The 22,696-nt window shown below is 37.1% G+C and overlaps 1 protein-coding gene across 1 annotated transcript in view; it reads left to right on the forward strand.

Moving 5' to 3' along the window:
• LOC118818849 (glutamate receptor ionotropic, kainate 2-like) overlaps positions 1–22,696 on the forward strand; it is a 170,801-nt gene that overhangs the window by 139,433 nt on the left and 8,672 nt on the right. The window contains 3 exon segments of the mRNA XM_036586360.1: positions 10,869–11,094; positions 21,981–22,210; positions 22,212–22,231. Coding sequence (XP_036442253.1) covers positions 10,869–11,094; positions 21,981–22,210; positions 22,212–22,231 — 476 coding nt within the window.

Here is a 22,696-nt window from a genome sequence, read left to right on the forward strand (position 1 = left end):
ACAGAGTAAATGTATGTGGGAGGCACACCTGAGGGACTGACTGGATTTTAGTCCACCTGTAAACTCTCTCTAACAGACAAATACATACACACTCTAAACATCTGTCACTGCTGGATGATGCACCTACAGAAGCTTTTCTTACACATAAAAAAGCACGTAGGATGCAGATTTTCTGCATTGCTTAAACGGATAGCTAAAGTTTATCTAAATACTCAGGCAAACCTGAGAACTTTGCATACACACCGAATCCAGGGTTGGGCACAATACTCTGAAAAAGTAGTGATGGCTGAATACTGAATACACTGTCCTAAATATATTCAGCAATGCATTCTATAACAATGAATAAAGAAGTAACATATTCAGAAAACATTTAGAATACATTTATAGTACATATTTATGAGACACATGGGAAAACCCTGCTAATTGTAATTTTTTTTTTAATTCATGCAGTTTTTCACTGGCAGTTTTCTTCATGTAATTCTTCTGTTAATATGTTTAATGAAATATTTACTTATTTAAATGAGGTTACAAAATTATCAACATTATTTTGTCTCTCAAAGCCTGCTTCAGTTCACTGCTGCTCCCATAATCCCACTGCTGCCACATAATCCCACTGCCATCTCATAAACTAATCAAACAATTTGCCCTGTCCCAACAATAAAAACTTGCACATTCAGATTGATTAATCAGTCTACTCAGGCTTTAAGAACTTTAGTGTTTGTAAAGAAGTCATTCTTCTTTAGAGCATGTCTTTACACACCATGCACTGTTTTTAAAATAATAAACAATCACTGATGGTGTTTCTCTTAAAGATGGTATATGTTTATTACATTTAGTGGGGAAGTATTCTAAAAGTTTTCTCCCAAAAAATGTAAAAAGTAACTGTATTCTGAATACTGCCTTTACAAAATGTAACTTGGACTGAGTACAGATTCTTAATTTTTGTATTCTGAATACATATTCCCAATATTTGTTCAAATCTAGGGGAAATGTGGGCAAATGTATGCAACTGGCATACACTTACAATCAAGTCAATCATTCTGAAACACAAACATCCATAATGTTTCACATGCTCTCACTTTAACACCAAGGGTGCAGTTCAAAACTATAACTGTGTAACTCTTACTTAAATTAATGTTACTGTTACTAAAGTTACTAATTCTGGAGTATTGTTACTAAATCTTCAGTAAAGAATGACAGAAGCACACTGTAAAACACGTATACATATTTGTATTAATTATTCACCAAATCTTTCTCTGTAATTCTCTGTAGTGGAATTGCACTTGCTCCCAAGTAAATTTATCTGCATGTCACAGAATTCTTAGGTCAAAAAAAGCAACCATCCTCTCTGTCTGATGACTGAAGTTCAAACCGGTATTATTAAAATTGGGATGAATGAAGACTTTTATTTTGTATCTATAAATGTATCTCAGTAAAATGACACAGTAGTCCACATTAATATCATGTAAAACAATGTATACTTTAATAAATGGTGACTTAAACATTCACAAACATGTTCCGAAGTGTTCATATAAGATGTTATGAATGTGTTATGTAGACACCCTTCAAGTAAAGTGTTACCAAAATAACAAATACGGACTAATGCGACCAAAGCAGTGGTAAACAAGTCAGAATATCTTTTATGTTCAAATATTTCTGAAAGCAGATCCATTCAGATTCTCCTAGAATTTAGCCTCTTTGAAATTATGAAAAATACAGTCAGTTAAGTGATACCAAACTTTTGACTGGTAGTGTGTATGAATACATACATATAATACATACATGTACTGTAAGTGACATATCAAAGTGAAATGACATATATAAAAGATGACCTATATTATCATATGCATGTATAGTAGCCTATGATTAAAGACAGAGTAAATGAAAGAATTCTCTTGATTCTCTCTGGCTTTGAGTTGCTCAACCACTTGCTAGGCCACAGGAGAGAGTGTGTAGTTGAGTTGCTCAACCACCTGCTAGGCCACAGAAGAGAGTCTGTAGTTATATTTAAAGGGCCTAACAGGTTTACTGTTGATTAAAGGTTATAGCTGCATGTTGTCCCTTAGTGTCCCCATTCATCACTGCCACTACCATTAACATCACAATGCCAAAATATTGGATTTACAAGAGAAAATGTCCTCAAAGCAGCTAGCAACAGGGGTACCACAGTCCAGCTAATTACCTTCACTGAACACATGCAGATCAAGGTGTTAGAGACAAATAATGGCATGTTATGGACTTAGAGGTCTTACAGTGAAGGCATGGGGAACTAATTACAGAGTTCCTAAAGTGCCCACAAAGCAGGATAATAATATTCTTGCTTTCAATTTAAATGAAGACAAACACTGCTGGGAGGTTAGAAATATAATATTTCAGAATCCATATTTTGTTCAGCTGGTTTACAGAGCAGCACACTGTCTGAAAGAATGAAGGGTTCAGGTTTTGTCATTTTTGTTTTTGTTCCCCTGCAGTAACATTTTGAGTCTTGCAACATTTTATACTGTTTAAAGCTACCACAATATAACACAGGACCTGGAGGATGCATCAGTAAAGAGGCTGTGTTATACTGCAGTGTTATTTTGATAAGGCTAATTTTCATGATTCTGTTAGGATACATTTTGTGATAAAATTTAGTTTTCTAATTATTGTTCATGCATGTATACTTTGATCGTGATTTCCGGGAAGAATAGGCTGGAGCTGTGAGATGGGTATATTTGCACAGCAGTATCACAGCTGAACTTCAGCATGGCCAGTAATGGTACTTATTTATTAAAAAAACCTACTTGCATCTCTGCAATATGCAACAGCTAATTACAAATACCAATTTAAGTGATTAAAATAGAGCAAAATGCATGGTAGCAATTTGTCTAATACCATAAATAAATTGTTCATCTTTTTTGTTAAATTCAGATAGTTATTATTAAATTCTTTCCCTAACCACTTTTCAAAAATCTTGAAGTCACCCAGGATATATGTGGGGTCCTCTTTAGACATGGTGGCTAAGATGAACTAAGTGTTTGAGGGTGGTCACTTCATAGGCATATGTATTTCCAATGATAGAATCCTTCTTTCTTGCTATTTTTGTGCTGGGTGCCTTGTGGTTTATGTGCCTTGCATGGCACTCTAGGAGCCCTGAGTTGAAAAAAGTACAACTCTAAACAGTCACATAGCCTACATCATAAACATTTTTTTTTTGTTTTATGCTGACCAATCAGATGAAAGGTAAGGCAGACCTTCAGTGATAGTTTAGTGGTTAGAGTACCCCAACTGTATGATTCCACAAATCAAAATAATCATGACATTTTTAAATTAGCTCCCTTTTCGGACCACACTTGCTAGTTAAGAGTTTTGATTATTGATTACATGTTGATTACTGTGTTACTATAACTAGCTAGTACAGCTGATTGACAGTTATGACTTAGCAGTTGAGATACATGCAGCCAGAAGCAGCCTTAAGAAAAAACACAATGTGTAACGCTCATGATGTATGGCTATTTTTAGATCATCGTGCAGCTGTAAGTACTATTTACTATAAGTACTACTTATAATAAAGGTAATCTGCAAACGATTTCAAAAAAAAGGAGAAATGAAAAGCAATAATCATTCTCACAGACTCTCTACCACTAAAACTACTACAAAAATGAAAACTAGCAACTGTAATAAAAATAAAAATGTCACTTTTCAAAAAAAGTAAAACTAAATTAAAACACTGCAAAACTAATTAAAATAAAATGGACTTTAGTTTCAGTGTGTGAATGAGAGTTTGAAGTGGATCCATTGTGTGTTTGGTTGTCTTTAAGGAAAGCTGGAGCCGAGCTTAGTCTATCCTGTGTTCACTTTTATTCTACACTGATCAAATACCAATTATCACAGTGTTTATCATAATACAAAAAAAAACAAAACTCTAGACCTTTTATTTTGTTGTCTTTATTTAGAAACCAAATAAAAACTGAACTAAGGCTATTACTTTCAGAAATTAAAAACAAAAGTAAAGCGAGTCATGTACCCTTCAGACTAACAAACTAAACTGAAATTTAAAAAAACCAAAGTGAAAAACCAAATCAATATAAAAACTAATGAAAATTTAAAAGTTATAATAACCCTGCTTCCTACTCACTACCTTCATCAGGATCATAATTACATTAATCATGAGCAGACCACAAATTCCAAACAGGTAATTTAATTGTGATGTATACTTCACTTCTCGCCATCTCAAACTTCTGCCTGAAATTTGTGTCTAACGTGGAAGAGCATTGTTTTCTGAGTGTTACAATTCTGATAGTGGCGCATAGCAAATTAATCAAAGCCTCAGATCTGATATGGAAGTGCGAGCAGACTGATGCAGTGCCAATCTGTGGCCACTTCAGCATGATCAAAGGATTAGCCAAATCACTTATAATCAGACCCCACAATCTCAGCTCAGATGAAATAAATCTGCCTCAAAGATGAAAACGTGACAGTGCTAGAAAGAGAGGAAGATAGGTAGAAAGGTAATGAAAAAGATGGAGCTGATGATCAGAGGAGTGAGGAGGCAGATAGAGGGGTTTTTCCCCCTCTTTCCTTGAAATGTCTGATGCTGTTAATGTTTTAGAGTAGTGTTTTCTAGATGGTTGAAGATGTTCAAGTATGTACATGCTAACCAAAGCCACTTCTATATTCACTCATGTTTTCCCTCTTTTTATTTTGATTTACTAATTAACTGAACAGTGTATATCATATGTTTACATTTACAATATAATTGATAATTAGATTTGCAAACATTAACACCATTTATGCATAGTGTGAAATAGCTATTTATGCTTTTCCACACAGAAAACATTGAAGAATTTCTTTTGAACATATGGCAGATGCCAAATTTATGCTTTTTATCAGTGGAACAGAACGAAATATAGGTAAAAAGTTTATCTGATGATATAAGGAGATGCAATATGCAGCTATATCTAACCAGCTTAGTCAGAATGGTCAACATTAAAGCTTAGACCTTGTAGCTTTTGAGATGAGAGTATAATTTTTTAATTCTTTAAAAAATAAATAGTTAGACCTCATATAGTCCTGCGCTTTGTTACTTGGCAGATAGTAAGATTGGCAGATAGCTAGCAGCTATACACCGAGGTAATGCTGAGGTAATGCTAGAGGTATCGGCAGATGACTGGTGAATTCAGTTCTAAAAATCCTTCAGTCAAACAGCTCCATGAAGCCAGTGCAGTCAGTGCCAGGACGTGGGCGTGATCATAAAGCTTCAAAGGAGGGTGATGTGAGAGAGCAAGCAAAAGTGTAGCAAGGCAGGAGATGCTAAACTTGTTTTTGTTCTATCCAATATGATATATATTTTTTTTTTTTATGATTCAAGGTATTGTTTATAACCAAAATGTCTTTATCAATCCCATGAGATTCCTGTTTCTGAGGGGTATATTGAGTTTGCGCATTTGTTTTCCCTCAAAGACATTCAAGACATGTGACATATGAGTGTGAATTTTATATTTTGTATTCCTTTGCCAAGATAATAATACAGTTTTCTCCTGTAAATGTTTGATTAGCTGGAAGAGCACATAGCAAAGCCATTTTCATAGACAACTTCTCCTCTTCAGAATATCTGCGCTGTGCAAAGACAAAGTATACTTGAAATGGTGACTTTACAGGAGAGGGCAAAAACTTTCTTTTTGTGCAAGTCAGTGTAAAGAGATTTTATTCCAAGCAATTTTGGAGCATTTCTATTGGTCCAAACATCATGAAATTTTCACATCATGTAAAGGACATCTGCTGAGCTCAAACTGTGCAGGAAACTAAAAATCACAAAAAAATAAAGATACCAGTGGGGTTTTTGGACCGCGATGATATCCTTGTTTCTGAGAGCCTCTGGTACTTAGATCATCCCACAGGTTTTCAGAGGTGTTTAGGTATGGGGACTGAATAGCTTCTCCGAAAGCAATCTGAAAAAAAGCTCAGAAATCAACTTGTCTGTTGATATAGTGGAACACATTAGGCTCTAAAGCCATACCAGCTATAGCAGAAGGAGAACTTAAGCCATTCAAAATGCATACTCATTCTTTAATGGTGTGATAAATCAACTCCCTCTGCAGTGTCATTAAAAGTTATAGGGCAAAGCTCTAAAATGAGATTTTTCAGATTACATTTTCAATCTCAGACCATTTGAGATAATGTTAACTTTTCTTCTGTTGGGTGCCATTTTGAGATAAAGTGAGATTTTCTTAAGTGGTGACAAATCCTCTTACTGTTGGTAACACTGGGCAAGATTCATGTCAGAGTTCAATTTCTTCCTCACTATCTGTCTCTCTCTCTCTTTCCTTACCTCCCTCCTCCTCCCTACCTTTCCTGTATTCATCCCTGGTGGTTCTGCCTTATCAGCAGTCTATATTCTGCATGCTCAATCGGCTGATTTGTCAAGGGTGACTCCAAAAGATTCTGATAGGCACTCGGCAAATCACCCAGTTGATCTAAAATATCGACCCACCACAAGAAGTCATTACGTACAATAATGGCAGGAGGGACCTTGAAGATGTGACTTAATTAGGTTTCAAATGTCTTCAGAATAGGTTCTGAGAGAGAAAGAAATTCTTGTGTGTCAAATGGCAAAAGATTATTTTGCAAGCCCTAGAACAATATGCTTGCTTCACCAACTGGGACATTACACTGACTAATTTGTTCAGAGAGATATTTTTGTATTTCTTGAGGATACTATATAGAATCATAACATCATTTTGTGTGACCAATAATATAAATACTTAATATTAATGGACCCAGAAGGATAAGCGGTTTAGATGATGTATGTATGTATGTAACATTAATGGTATACTTAATAGTAATTATAGTTTGTTACTATACTTAAGTACTAATACATTTCCCAAAGACAAAAAACATATATTTTACTCCATTGTGTTGGGTTGGAGCAAAAATGTGGACCATCAAGTGGGACCTGAGAACCGGGATGGGAATCACTGATTTAGACAAATCAGTTGAGTTCCTGTGCAGTCATTCAATTATTCATTCATTTAAAACATCCAATCAAATGCATATCAGGCTAGCATGAAGCTGTTCACTACTATGCCAATTTTTCTTTGTGCAACAACGGGTAATATGTATTACTCCCACACCACATTCTGTAGGCTGCACTTCTGAGGAAGATAAGGAGTGGGAGTGTAGTAGTTGCTGATGGATGATGACTGAGTGAGAGATAATGCTGCACAATGCGACAGCTATGATATCGTGTTATGTATGCATATAAACCTTATTGTAATGCTAAAGTTTATTGTAAAAAGTTTATGGAAAAGGGTTAAGACAGAGGGGACTTGGCAATCTGGGTTATGTGAAGCATGATCATCCTGTGCTCAGCATCAAAGTTACTTTGGTATTAGTCCTGTCTTCAAATTTTATCTGTTAAATATAATTCACTGGCACTCATACTTTCACTTAAATACAGCTACTACTTTTACCCTCAATACTTTTTTCATCAATTTTTGATCAACTGTGTGTATAAGTCACAAAATTCAGTCATATATTATTTTATCCTCCCTCTTGGAAGCTATAATGTTGCACTGAAGCACCAAATAAACAATGAGTGAAGCTCATACCCCCTTACAAATGCACAGATTCATGTAGATTTAAACAAATTTAAACAAAACATCTTAATTTTATTGTGATGATATCTGTTGTTATATTTTGAAGTCAAAAACAAATTTGCCAATGTTTGACACACAATGTTTCACTAATCTATTTTGATCTATATGTTTTTATGTGTTCAGGTCGGAAAACTTGTCTCGTTCAAACATAGAACTGTATTGTACTGTTACAACCTTCCTAGCCACTGTTATGACTAATGCTTGTACTCTCTCTCTTATTTTTGGCGTAACTGTTCATAAACAGTACCTGCTAGGAGCAAAGTTTGTGCTCCCTTTGTAGCAGACATGTGCAGATAGCTTAAATAACAAACAAATAAACGATATATATATATATATATATATATATATATATATATATATATATATATATATTAGTTATTTAGTAAGAACCAAAAAAGCATTAAGCCGTACCCCATTTGCCTAATCTCTTTCTAAATACCAAGAAGATAAATTTCATCATTAATCAAAGCAAATCAGGGGTGTCCAGTCTTATCCACTAAGGGCTGGTGTGGCTGCAGTTTTCATTCCAACAAAGCAGGAGCACCTGACTCTACTCGTTAAATCAGTTGGTCTCTGTCTTTGATCATTTATGCTCCTTTGATCATTTGATCATTTTGCGATTTGATCAGCTGAGCTCCTGCTTTGTTAGACTGAAAACCTGCAGCCACACTGGCCCTTTGCAAATAGGACTGGACACCCTTAATCTAAAGGAATGTGCCATAATTCTTGCCAGTAAACATTATTGATTAAAATGTTGGTTTCAATCATTTTGTGACAGGTAGTTAGGACTTATTTGATTTCTACCAACAGTTACATCTTTTTCCCCTTTACATTATTACTCAATGGAAACTGGAGGCTCAATGAGAGGATGAAAATGACAAAGTTTTGTTAGACTATTCCCTACAGCAAGGGTGCTCAAATCTGCTTGTAGAGAGCCAGAGTCCAGCACAGTTTGGTGATTTTCCTGATCAAACGCTTCTACTAAACCTAGTTATCGACTGCTGAGTTGAAGCAGTTTTGTTTAAGCAGGAAAATCACCAAATTGAAATGGACTGCAGCCCTTAAGAATGGAACTTGGGCACTGACGCTCTATAGAAAGACCAGGCACTTTGCTTTAGTCATCAGTTATGTTCTTAGGTAATATTTTCTTATAAAAACAAGCAAAATGATAGCAGTTATAATGTCAAAAAAGTCTGAGACCGCATCTGTGGAAACCAAATAAAATGATCCAAATGGATTTTTTCCAGATGACATTAAAAATACCTTAGTGCAAACTACATTTAGAGTACAAGTAGGTCATCTGTCTTTCTCTTTATGGGTTGTTTTTGCAATGAGATGAGAATAAGAGCAAGTGCCAGTTCTGGTAAAATGCCTCTATTTTTTTGCATATATTTGATAGCAGTATTATCAGATATTCATTCATTTTTACTTCTATCTATAAGGTATGGGGTCATCTCTAGTTCCCTACCCTTACCAGTTTTCCTTATTCACACTAAAGTACCACTGATCTACACATACACCTGCAGAAGAGTTTGTGCTCTGTTGCGTCGCCTTCTAAAGTAGCAGTCACTAAACAATACTGAGTGCCTCAGTAAAATTGTGAAAGAGCATGATTTCAAACATACTTTGATACTCATGTTTTGAGTAGAGACTGTCGAGTCCCTAAGAGTTTATTTTGGAGCACCTCGGTGTTTTTGAGTGCACAACAACTATGAAAACAGTTTTAGACTCTGTGTTTGCACCAAATCAATAAAGCAACAGAGTTAAATTCAGGACAAGTTGTTAAACTACTCTTCTGCTTGTTAGGCAGTGTTACTGTTGATATATTGCCAGAATGCTCTTTTCATGGTTTCTTTTGAAATTGGATTGCCTTACCTTCAAATAGAGGTTAAAGTAGTTCTTAGACAAATAAAGGATGAGGAATTCAGAGTTGTGGAATTGAAATATATCAGTAGTTTGGAATGTTGCATGGATATCTTCTGAAAGGAAACACAATGAAATACAAAAAATGATGTGATATGAATTTAATTGGACACTCTAGTCATTTCTGTATCTGTTGTATGCATGCTTATTCACATCATACACATGGTGCAGTAGGCTGTAGGGAGGGATTTTCTACTTTAAAGACTAGGAAAACCCTTGTCTGATGACATATCCTGAAGGTGGAAGGAATATTTGAAAAGCTCCAACTACATGGGGTGGATTTTTGAGGCCAGGGTATTTTTATTTTTACTTCATGTTATTTATTTATTTATTTATGATAGCTGATGAAACAGGTAGGAGGTGGATGACTAACTTTAGAAATCTAAATATCTTGTTGAAGCCTTATAACTATAGTAAATAAATGTTCAAATCAACATTACAGTGGACATAACAGATTACTCAAACAATAGATATGACATGTCAGATGAGGAGGACACCAAACTAAAAGCTAAAGCTGGCAAAGTGACTGGCTATCATGATACCTTACTTCAGTCTGGCTTCCAGCGCTGGCTGAAAGTGTAAAACTTGTCTATTTTATACTGTTTTCTTTACAATTTTGTTTGTTGACAGGCAAGAGTTACACTAATTAGTTGGTTGTATCTATTAGCCTTTTACTTAGTGGCAGTCAGGATTGGTTGATACTGCAGTGATGCATTAAGAGTATTGTAGTGAGAGAACATTGAGGAACAAAATGATAACGATATTGAAACAATATAAAATGGCTGCACTAGAAAATACTGCATATCATGACAAATAACATATTAAGTAAATTAAACTCTGGTTTTCTATTCAGCATTCCAAATAACTGAAAACCTTTGAAGCACCTTGATATGAGAATCGAGTATCTTTGGATCAGTGGTGGAGGCAGAGGCCATAGCAGAAATGAATGTAGTGAAAGTGACATTAGCTGCTTCATCTCTCAAAGCTGCTTAAGGTCCTCATACAGCGAGCTGGTGTTTCTAAAAGCAAAAGCAGAGTGTCTGTTTCTGAGATTCAGTGTCCTTGGATTGTATTGTGAAGAACACACAGACACACACCGAATGCTAAAAAGCTTATTTAGTTTCATTACTGTCCTTTGTGTCATCGGTCAACATGTAAGTGGAAATGTTTCTTATTATGCATTACTCACAGTTGCACAAGATTGCAAAAGCCTGTCATGATGACCAATAGTCCTGCAGGAGAAATATTTTAACTCCTCTATAATGACCAATGATTTGGCTATTGTTTTTACTGAACTTTCCTCACCAGAAAACAAAGATCTCCACATACGACAAGATGTGGGAGTTCATGAGCAGTCGCCGGCATTCCGTCATGGTGAAGAGTGTGGAGGAGGGGATTCAGCGGGTGCTTACCTCAGATTATGCCTTCCTCATGGAGTCCACCACGATCGAGTACGTCACCCAACGCAACTGCAACCTCACCCAGATTGGAGGCCTCATCGACTCCAAGGCGTACGGAGTTGGCACTCCTATGGGTAAGTAACAAAACACACAATTTAAAATAGGAAAAAAAGATGCTGCGCTGCAGCCAGTAAACCGCTGAAACAGTCTGATTTTTGACATGTAAGCAGTTCCAAAATAATGATCTAAACTTTGAGTTTTCACGAAACTAGGTAAAACTCTGATATGATTATTGGTCATTTTGAAACCCAAAGAAATGAGAGCGTATGCCTTCCTAATTTTAGGTGTACTTTAAAAATGATGTTTTGAAACAGAGCTTGGTGTCATTCTTAATTATATGCTGATAAATGGCATAATAATGAACATAAAATTAAAATTTTCAAATGCTGTGAATGCAAATGAAAATATCAGTTGATTAACCCGATTGACAACACAATGCAGTGGTGCCATAATACGAAAACTGATTAATAACAAACTCATGCAATGCACTTTACAACTACTCTCAATATGGAGACACTACTGGGCAAAATATTGGCACTTATCATTCCAATTTAAAAAAAAAGGACTAATCTGCATCCGTGGTTGAATATTCCTGTATCCTGATGGTAAATGTTTACTGTGTACCTTTATAAGTGTGTAGGTAGGGATGACTGTGTGGACAAAGACTACATGGACAAATTAAATCTTTGACTAGAGTTTGAGGGTGTGGTCCTCTTTGCCCACAAAGATATTTTTCTTTTTTATGTAATTTATGTATTTATTTCAGATCTCTAATTTATGAGGATTTCTTATTGTGTGGTTATAACAGTCAGGGTTACATTTTGTTTGAGGCAGGTTTTTGCCATTTTCTCTGAGCTCACTAAAAGCGCAGGGGGAAGGGGGGGGGTGGCGGCAAACATGCAAGAAATAGACGAATACATGAAATAAATAAGTGAATGAAGAGGGTGACAGGAGGCATTTCCACTGCTATGCGGAGGAGCAGGATTTGATTATCAGGCTCAGTAGCAGATTGTCTTAATCCTGTTATACATGCAGCCCCTGGCTGCATCAGCCGCTGAGAAAGGAAAAAAAAGGAAAATGTCTCTACTAAGTACCTGGAAAAAAGGAAAAAAAAGGAGACTTCTCAGCATAAAGACCACATGCAATTCATGAACTTTTATTTTTAAAAAATACATAAAAATATATTTTTGTATTTCAGGATAACAAAGTATTTTTTTTTGTCATATCCAAGAGGCACTTAAGTATGCACTATTCTAAGTACTTATCAAAATGCATTGTGCTGCACTTGTGCTTTGTTTAATTCTTTAATTCTTTCTAGGCATTAGCACTGGCTTTTGTTTCTGGCAGCGTCTTAGCTCAAGAGTAGTTTGGACTCTAACCTATTTGTACTAAGTAGGATACATTCCCTGAGAAGACAACAGAGCACTTTTGTAAGTCGCCCAGGCTAAGAGCATCTGCTAAATGCCGTAAATGTAAATGTTGTATTGCTATTCATTTGTTTACTTATTTTTAAACATAATTTAAAGCTGCCCTTTTCTTTATGTGAACATTTCATGATGAACTGAACAATACGATTGGTCAGAATGAACTTGGATAAGATCTTGTTCCATTAACATACATTATAGACGTCTTTTCCTTCTTCTATAATGTTACCCTCTAAGAGGTACAAAAAATGTTGTTACCACAGCAGCAACATCCAAATATATTATGCATAAATATGTGGTTGTTTCAGAATTCGATATTACCCTATAAAGTTGCCATTTCAAATACACAAGGCTTTCTTATGATGGCAATGATATACAGACTTATTTTGCATAACTACACAATTTTCTGCATTTGATGTGCCTCCTTTAAAATGATGGAAATGGTGCTTTTACTGCTACTGTGATCATTTGTTAAGCCATACGGGCCGTCATGTTTTGCAGGCCTTTTTATACATCACCTGAAAAACACAGAATATTGTCCTGTACTGAATGCAGAAACACAAAGCTCACAGATGAGGTTTCTTTTTTTGTTACACTTTTGCCACTGTTTGTGCTCTTATTGTTGTGTTTGCATGTGTCTCACACAGTGACGCATTCTGCATTTTAAGAAGCATTGCTTTGAAAGCACAAAATGACTGAAATTTGAGGAGGCACCTTGATGTGAGAATCAAAGGCCTTTGGACCACTGCTGGAGGCAGACGGCATAGCCACCACTGACATTTCAATGAGTCAGATCAGTGGGAGGGAGTCTGGATTCCGAGCAACAGCTCTTAGTGTTAGTGGCCTGTGAGCTTTGCCATATTGTTTCCAGTATGCTGTTCTTCACAGTGTCTGGAATGTCTATAGCTGTAGGGTCACCAGGGACCTGTTTCTCTTTGTGGTGGTCTGAGGTGGTCTGCTTGCTACACGGTGTTCCGTACACACACATATGAATGCAGCCCCAGTGTGAAATCTACTTCATCTCTCACAGCCGCTTATGCCAGAGAGCCAGTAAGTCTACAAGCGAGCACAGATAATGTGTTTCTGGTTGGTAGAGTGAGTGTCCTGGGATCGTATTGTGGAGAACACACACAGGGCATTCGGAAAAGGGTGTTTAGTATTATCTCTCCCCTGTGTACCTTTTGCAGGCAGCTCAGTGTGAGGCATTTAAATTGCTAATCCTACCCTTTTAGTATCTGTTACCATAGGCAGGCTGTTCTCCCCATCCCAGGCTCCATTTAGCATATATATCATTGGCTTTAACAGAGCGTGTGTGTCAGGCTGCATTAATAACTGGACCTTTAATAGTGCTGGATGCACAAACCTGTCTGGCAAGGCTCCCCACGCTGTAGTTTACAGGTTTAAAGCCTAAACTGCTTGAAATTGTGTTTCTATGTAATTTAAGATGCTTGAAATGGGAGAGGGTTGAAATTTTATTTAGAATTATTTTTAGACAATTTATATTTTATATATATATATATTAAGTGTGACTATGAAGGCATAATACTGGGTTTGGAAGTTAACCACATGTACAGAAACAGATGAAACACCAAATATCTTAAACATCTTAAAGGGCCTGTATCCCACAGTTTGTTTGGTAAATTATTTTTTTCCTGACATCCACTTATGACATTTGTCTGGATTAATGTTCTAAAGCAGTGATTCACTCTTGCATGACCATTTTTCAACTTCTGTTTATCCTTTTGAATTAACAGGCTGTTTTTGCTACTGTACATTTAATATTGGCATATGTAAATGAATCTGATTGTCATACATTGTGCCTTACTCAAGAAGCAGCTCAAGCTGAAACACTCTTTATAGCTTCAGTGTGAATGGGTGAGGTTTGCCTGCTGTAGGCTGAATAGATGGATATATGTAAATGTGTTTTTTGAAAAGCTTCATAATTTGAAACTGAAATTCTTGCTTCAAAAAATGTTTTCCATCATATGGACCTTTTAACAGTTGTATTATATGTTAAAAAGGAGTTTGTCCCTGACTTTGCTCATGCTGCTGTGAGACTGACTACATTATCAAACACTGAACAAGAAAGCAGCATCTCAAAGTTACATACAGTAGTGATTTTTTGAGAGCAAAGAGGAATGAGAAAGTAGCCAGGAGTAACATCAGGAGGCCAAGACGATCATGCAATTTTTACACACCACCATCATACAGGCTCTTACATTCACACAGTAACATGTATCACATTGTAATCAATAATGATAGTTATCAACCCTTTCCACAGTACTTAGCACTGTTCTTAGAGCATACACTCTAAAAAATATATCCCTAGATAGTTTTTGACTTGAATCTATGATTGTTTTAGGAGAAGAATCTTTTTTTCGTATAGAAACTTTACATCATGTGGGGGTTCTTGAAACTTTAAAAGGTCCTTCACACTCTTACGTCACATTTACAAAAATCCTTCTTTAAAGAATAATCCACTGAAAAGTTCTTTAGAGAACTAAAAGTAGTGACAACACTCCAAAGAATCATGTCTGCTACCAACAGTATAGTGAGAAAATTATCCAAAGCTGGTGTCCTACATGGAGAATGAGAAGAATTGCAGCAGCATTATCTGCACTCTGTTAAAGATGCTTGCTTGCTTTAAATCCTGCTTATATATTTTAGAAAGACCAAAAAGACCAGATAATTTGCTGTGTATAGTATGCATGTACATATGCCACACAGTTTTTAGAGGTGGTTGTTAGTATAAGTAGAGCAGACTGGGGAGATTGCTTTGGATTTCCATCAAAAACTACACAATACATGTCAGAACTGCGTTAGTGGACTTTACACAGTGTGTCTGCTATTTAGACACAGTCCTTTTAAAACAGTATTATATAGTCAGATATCTGATTTATTACAGTAAAGAAGAGCTTGGAGGAATTTTTCCAACCCTTCCCAAGTAAGCTAGCAATAAATTAACAGTCATATATCTTAGTGTTCTGAGGCAAACAAATGAATTCTGTCAAAAGCCAGGAAGACAGTATAAAAGTACTGGATGGAAAATAAACTGTTGTCTACTAAAATAAGCATAGTAACACCACAGGAGAAATGTCTGTTGTAATATATTTAGGGACAATACAACCTCACAGTTAACACAGACGGGTAGGTTACACTTCATAGAGCACATCTAGCTTTAGTCCTGCCTGGCTTTTAGAGATATCTGCTTTCCTATTCTGAATGTCTAATAGGAATTCCTTACAAGCTTACTGTATGTTCCTCCAAATCATTTTAAGGTAAGAAATCATGTACTCCATTAATAATTTTAAGTGGTCCTTGTGTGCTTATTAGCATTCATCATAATATGGCAGTATTAAAACTACAACAGTTAAATTCTGACAAACCTTTGCACAAACTCAGTCAAAAAATGTTAAGTGTGTATTAACTTGCTAATAAACTGCTTATCGTCATTTAGCTGATTACCAGAAATTTATTTCACGATTCAAATTTTGTTATACATTACTATTCAAGACATTATTATTCAGGATTATTCAACTAAATAACTAAATTCGTCTCCTGAATTGAAAAAGAATGGACCTTCATTTTGAACAAAACAGCTGAAGGCTAAAGAGAAAGCTCTTGAAATCCTGGCATACATACATGGCCGAGCCCACTGCCACATAATCTATGAATCTTGTACCTCTTTTGCTCATCATATTTTCCCTCATCGTATTTGTCTGGTACATCTAGTAATTCTTCAAATGGTACAGGGCAGTCCTCTGTCCTCTGTGTATTGTAGAAATAGAAAGCACCCTAGTCAGCTTTCAGAGAATGTGGCATGCCTCCTCCCCAGAGAGGTCATTAAGAGGAGTCATGTACAGTACCATGTCATCAAACATCTGTGAGGGGTTTGTTTGCGCAAGATGGGATGTAGCTTAAGAGTAAACTGTTTCCTTCCCTGCCCCGTCCATCCGTTTCTCATGGGAAGCTCTCTCTTCCTCTCTCTCTTTCTATCCAATTAGTATCAATCTGCATTGTACTTCTTTAGACAGTATTAATCACGTTCAGTTAAAGCAGTGCAGATTTTGCTTGTCAGCAGGTTCGTGTCTTGCAAGATGTCTTCTTCCCAGTGGGTCCCCTCAGCGGTGACTTGTAGGCTTGTGACTTGCAGATGGACTCTAGCATCTGGCATCTTAGGCCTAGGTTTACTTTCATAAGGCTGCTCGCCATGTTTAAAGTATCCGCAAGAGAAGCAGAAAGAGAAGAGAAGGAGAGAAAACAAATTGCACAAGAGCAAAAGCTCTAAATGTTTTCACTGGGTCACTTCTAATAAGAGAGAATCAGAAAAGGACCACAGGGAGCAATCCGTGAGGCATTTTTAGTCAAGTGTTATGTTGAAAACGTAAACAGATCATATTCTTAACAGTGCTACTCGAAGAACAAATTTTGCAACACATTTAAATGGAAATTACTCTCACCAGGCTAAAAATAGGCCTACATCCTCTCTGTTTGCTGGTGCGGTAGCTCATTTAAATTACTATGCGGTTTTATTGAGGGACAATGCATTAGGGATTCATTTGCTATTACTCTTCTTTGATCTGACAGATTACAGCTATGTGTCCTATTTGGAATTCACTCTAGCCTGTCACTTAATTCCCCTCATTTGCTTCAACTGGAGGATCGGTTACTGGTGCCCATGCTGTGAGAAGCTCATTTTCATTGCTTGCATTTACATATCCATGATATCACCAGTAACACAAACATGGTACTTTGCTAAATTACTAACTAATATCCTGTTAGATAAACAGGAAGGTCTATCTTCTTTCTAGGGTATCATAACAGCAAAGCTACAGAATTAATTACAATTTCATATTGTTTGTCAGCTCTGCTCCCAAAGCTGGTCCTACATCTGTAAGCAACTAAGTAAGGAGTAGGCTTAATATGAAATACATGAAAAACTCTGTCACCAGACTGTATTAGCAGTAGGCTATTATTATAATTTTTATTTATTTATTTACTCATTTATTTTACCAAGTACTTGAGTCTCCAAGGAAGAGCTCAGCCAAGATAAAGCAATAGCACAGTAACTGTTTAACAAACAAAACAACAGCCTACCAAAAGAAATTACAAATGACGTCCCTACCCAAACATGAAAACTCATAAATGTAATAACCATGTTGTGGCTATGTCCTCAGCAGCACGTCCCAGCGCTCCACCTCCCCTGAATACTGAGACCTCTTTGCAGTGTGGACTGCCATAACCATCTGCATAAATGCGTCCTGGTTTGTGTCAGTCTATATTAAATGGCCCATATCGTTCTCTGTTTTTCTCCATTTTTCTTGCATTTGATTTATTTTCCCCCTGAGGTCCACTTATAGTGTTTATGGTTTATGTACCAAAAACAGTCAGAATTATTTTTATATGACTATTTTCCATCTTTCTTTATCCTTTAGAATTAAAGAAGTTGATTTGGCTGTTGCCTAATCTCTGTTGTGATTGACTGCATTGTATTGGACCTCATTCAAAAAAGCAGCCCAGGCTGAAACACTCCTTATGACATCAACTAAACTGCTGTTGACTGAATTGGCAAATAATTATGAATGCGCTGGTTTTCATGACATCACAAAAGCAATTCAGTATGGGTTGTTTTTGCTGTTTCATTTGCATAAATGTATCATATGGACTGGAGAGTAAATTGTGCATTTAAAAAAAATGCTCAATCCTTTAAAAAAATGTATATGCACCCTTTTAAAAGGTATGAAAAAGCTTGTATTGTTATCTCTAATCTATGTGTCAACTTAGTCTGAAAATGTGTGCTTCTGTATTGGCCAAAGGGGATGCACTCACAACAAGTGAAATTTAGAACCTTAAGTATCAACATCACAGGCTAGTGTGTCTCTAACTGCAGCGTCATAAATGTTCTAGATGCCATCAAAAGCTTCTGATGTGTACCACATCAAAATCAAGTGTTTGGTTTGCCAAAAGGGTACACTTAGGAGCAGCTGCACTACAGCAAAAATATCCCTTAAAACCAGCAGAGCTCCTCCTTCACAGCCAATGAGCGATGCTTCCAAATTAATTGATAATTAAGCCCAACTCAGGGCAGCTCTCCAAGAGAACAGTATTAGCTGAACAGCGGGAGAGGGAGAGAACCTTCCCAAACCCACTTATTCATTTCCAAAACACATTCACTTTACATTATTTGTGATCTCCATAAAAAAAAAGCAGAATCCTGTTTTGTATTGTTACACTGATTGCACAAATAGAACTCATTCACTGAGCCAAGACATTGACTGTTATAATTTCTGCTGATTTAAACATATTGATTCTCTAATTGCAATTTCATATTACAATGCAACTAAATTTATTCTAAACTAAACTTGCATTGAAATTGATTTTTCTTAACAAAAACGTAATTATTTATTTTTTTAATTGATTGATTGATTATCCGAACATCTAATACAATAAGATTTATTATTTGGACATAACACACTGTATCTGTTGACATCAATTTTCCGTATAATATGGGTAGGGTTTTTTTTTTTTAAACATAGGTTGTAAGAATGGGTACATTTTTTGTCTAAGCTAATGACAAAATATTACTGCATGATGAACCCTTGAATAACTTTTAATGAATACACAATATGGCCAAAAGTATGTGGACAACTTGCCGTAACCCCTACACAAAGTTGTTAGACATCACAATGTTCCAAAACCATAGGCATTAATATGGAGTCGGGCCCCTCTTTGCCACTAAACAGCCTCCACTTTTCTGGGAAGGTTTTCCAGTTCAGTCAAAAGAGCATTTGTGAGGTCAGGCACTGATGCTGGATGAGAAAGCCTGGCTGGCAACTGAATTTTCTAGTTCATCCCAAATGTGTTCAGTGGGGTAAAGGTCAGAGCTCTGTACAGGCCACTGGAGTTCCTCCACAACAAACCCGACGTCAAATCATGTTTTTATGGACCTCACACAGTCATGCCAGAACAGGGAAGGGCCTTCCCCAAGCTGATGGAAAAAAGGTGGAAGCATCCACCTCTTCACCAAACTTTACTGTTGGCACTATGCATGCTGGTAGGTAGCGTTCCCCTGGCATCCACCACACCCAGATCTGTCTATCCAAGTGCCATGTAATGACGCATGATTCATCACTCCAGGGAACGTTTCCACTGCTCCAGAGTCCAGTGGTGGTGTGCTTTACACCACTCCAGCTGACGCTTGGCAGTGCGCCTACTGATGTTAGGCTTGTGTGCAGCTGCTTGACCATGAAAACCCATTTCATGAAGCTCTTAACTGCACAGTTCTAGTGCTAATGTTGCTTCTAGAGGCAGTTTGGAACTGTGTAGGGACAACAGAGGATACAAGATCCTAAGAACAGCTTGGCCAGTTTGCATTGAAATCCCTGTAGTTACTAAATAAGCCTTAGTATGTAACAAGCCTGGGATTTTAAAAGGGTAAGCACTGTGCGCTTCAGCACTTGGCAGCCCCGCTCTGTGAGTTTGGTAATCTATTGGTTTGTGGCTGAACTGTTGTTGCTGCTAGATGATTCTATTTCACAATAATAGCACTTCCAGTTGATGGGCAAATCTAGCAGGCAGAAATTTCACAGATTGACTTGCGGCAAAGGTGGCATTCTACGACAGCTCTTCAGTGCAGCTCAAACAGGGTTCGTCTATGGCTTTGTGCTTGATTTTATACACCTATTAGCAATGGGTGTGACAAACACCTGAACTTAATAGTTGGAGGAGTTTCCACACACTTGGCCTTATATTGCATAGTGCACTGTTAGTTTGAAATGTTACTATATCAAACTGTACTTCACACAATGAAAATCGTAATAGGGGAAAATGGCTTGTGAATTGACTCGCCATTAGAAGGTAATTGGGATCAAATTGTCAGTGTGTCATTAAGTTAGTCCCTTTGCACAATGAGTCAAAAGTTAAGATCAGATGAGCTGAATTTAAACCACCCAAAGGCAAGGACAGAGAGATCCACATGGGTCTACTACTGCAAGGCACATCCCTTTGAACTAATTTCAATGTTATAATACACAATAGAAACGAGGATGTGGTGAGTTTAAGTGCTTTAAAACGTATCAATGTGTCTGCAGTGAGGTGGATTAGACAAGAGTGTGTTAGACACATCAGGCAAAATTAATATCCTTATTATGGAGGCCCAAGTACAGCAACATTACCACCATCAGGACATAAAAGAATGGGGGGTGCGGGTGGGTTTTTAAGTGTTCTTGCTCTGTTTCACGTTTCATCTCGCATCCGAAGTCTCCTGTTCTGATGGGTTTTGATCTGCGCAGAGTGGAGCGACTGCGGCCTGTTTACCTGTGCGTGCGGGGGAGGCAGAGGGGCTGCTGGGAGTTGAGGAGGATTCTCCTGGCGCCTGCTGAGGCCCAGAACACGGCCTACAAAAGGGGGGGGAGGGAGCGCTTCAAAGCTCACCTTGGGAAAGCACTTATTCATTAAGCCAAACAAAACAATGCATACAGGAAACATTACCTCAAATTAAGTATGGCAACTAGTTTAATTAGACAGAAAATAAATAGATAGCAGGGAAAAAATGTCTATCCCTGGAATGTAATTTGGCTTTATTGGTGTGTTATCAGCGGTGCCCTGAGAGCTATGTTTCAGTAAGAAGCGCTCAATCTGAAATCTTCTTGTGGCTCACGCTGCGCTCCAGTTGCTTCAGGTCCTCTCTATCTTTCCTCATCTAACCACCAGCCTTGCAGAAATCTTCCACGCTGTGCAGAACCATAACACTTCATGCCACAGCCGCTTCCATCCTTCATGTAAATGGAATATTTCTTTGTTAGTTTTTACATTCTTCCTGTTCAGGAATCTAGTTATTATTGTAATTTCATTCTATTTATATGGAATTATAATGTTACATAATCAATTGCATACGCTGCAAAAAGGTGAAGTAGATTTGAAGTATTTTTGAGGTTTGAATTGATGTAAAACATTGCTTTTGTTCATCTAAAGTCAAATTTTGCGAGTTGAATAAAACTAGTTAAATTGCTCCTTACCACAAAGTATTTATTTATTTTTTTTTAAACAGATTATTTCAGTGTAGCTAGTTACATAAATTACTTTTACATTCCATGTACATTCTGTATCAACAGGTGCTCTGGACTTCTGACTCCTTTGTTGTTTGATGATAAGAATTGAAATATAGCAAAAAATGTAAATGATATTTTTTCTTTCCACAAAAGGCTGCAGACACAACAACTGTATCAGATTCAAATGATCTAAGCTTCTACTCACAAACGCAAACATGGTGTTGACTGAAAGTTCAGAAGTTGCAGTTTATACGGAATTTCTCCGTTGGTTTCAGTGAGCTATGAGTGAGAAATGATTTACACCAAATTACACCATGCTCTTATCTCCAGCGATAACTGCAACTTCCATAGATTAAACTGACCATTCGCAAGGACAAAAAGAAAGTGTATCTACACCTTTTTTGCTCTGTTGGCCACAATTCTTCTCCAGCCAAGAGATGAACCTTCAGCAGCTAATTGAATCACTTTCCCTTTTTGACCCCCCAGGCTCTCCATACCGAGATAAGATCACCATAGCGATCCTGCAGCTGCAGGAGGAGGGGAAGCTGCACATGATGAAGGAGAAGTGGTGGAGAGGGAACGGCTGCCCAGAAGAAGAGAGTAAAGAGGCCAGTGCCCTGGGTGTGCAGAACATCGGAGGAATCTTCATCGTTCTGGCCGCCGGACTTGTCCTCTCTGTCTTTGTGGCAGTGGGGGAGTTTCTCTATAAGTCCAAACAAAACGCACAACTCGAAAAGGTAAAGAAACATTTTCAAATTTCTGGACTGCATTGAAAATGTGCCAGTTGTTTTGTACGATGAACTGCAGTCATACTTTCCAACACAGCGCTTTCAGCTTGCTCCATACCTTTTTTTGTTTTGATGGTTTGCTCTATTGTTTTATTGGTGGGTTCTTCACAAGGTTGGTTAGGTGCACTGAAGGTAATGCCTGAATTTAGTCTACCAGTTTATGTATGTATCTAGTGGTTAGCTCCCCACATATGAACATATTTTGTTTGGTAATAGCCATCCACTCAAATGACCTATCCAGAACTAACAGAACTTCATTGCGTAGGGAAACATACAAGCATAATCTTAAGGAAATCTGTAACATCTGGGCATCAGAATTAAAAAAGTGAAATGCATTTCATCGATAATATTTTACAGACATTGCCAGCTGGAGAGCAAGCAGCTCTCCTTGATGTATGTCTCTGAAGACAGAGG

This window comes from Colossoma macropomum, unplaced genomic scaffold (assembly GCF_904425465.1).
Source record: "Colossoma macropomum unplaced genomic scaffold, Colossoma_macropomum, whole genome shotgun sequence".
Lineage (NCBI taxonomy): Eukaryota > Metazoa > Chordata > Actinopteri > Characiformes > Serrasalmidae > Colossoma > Colossoma macropomum.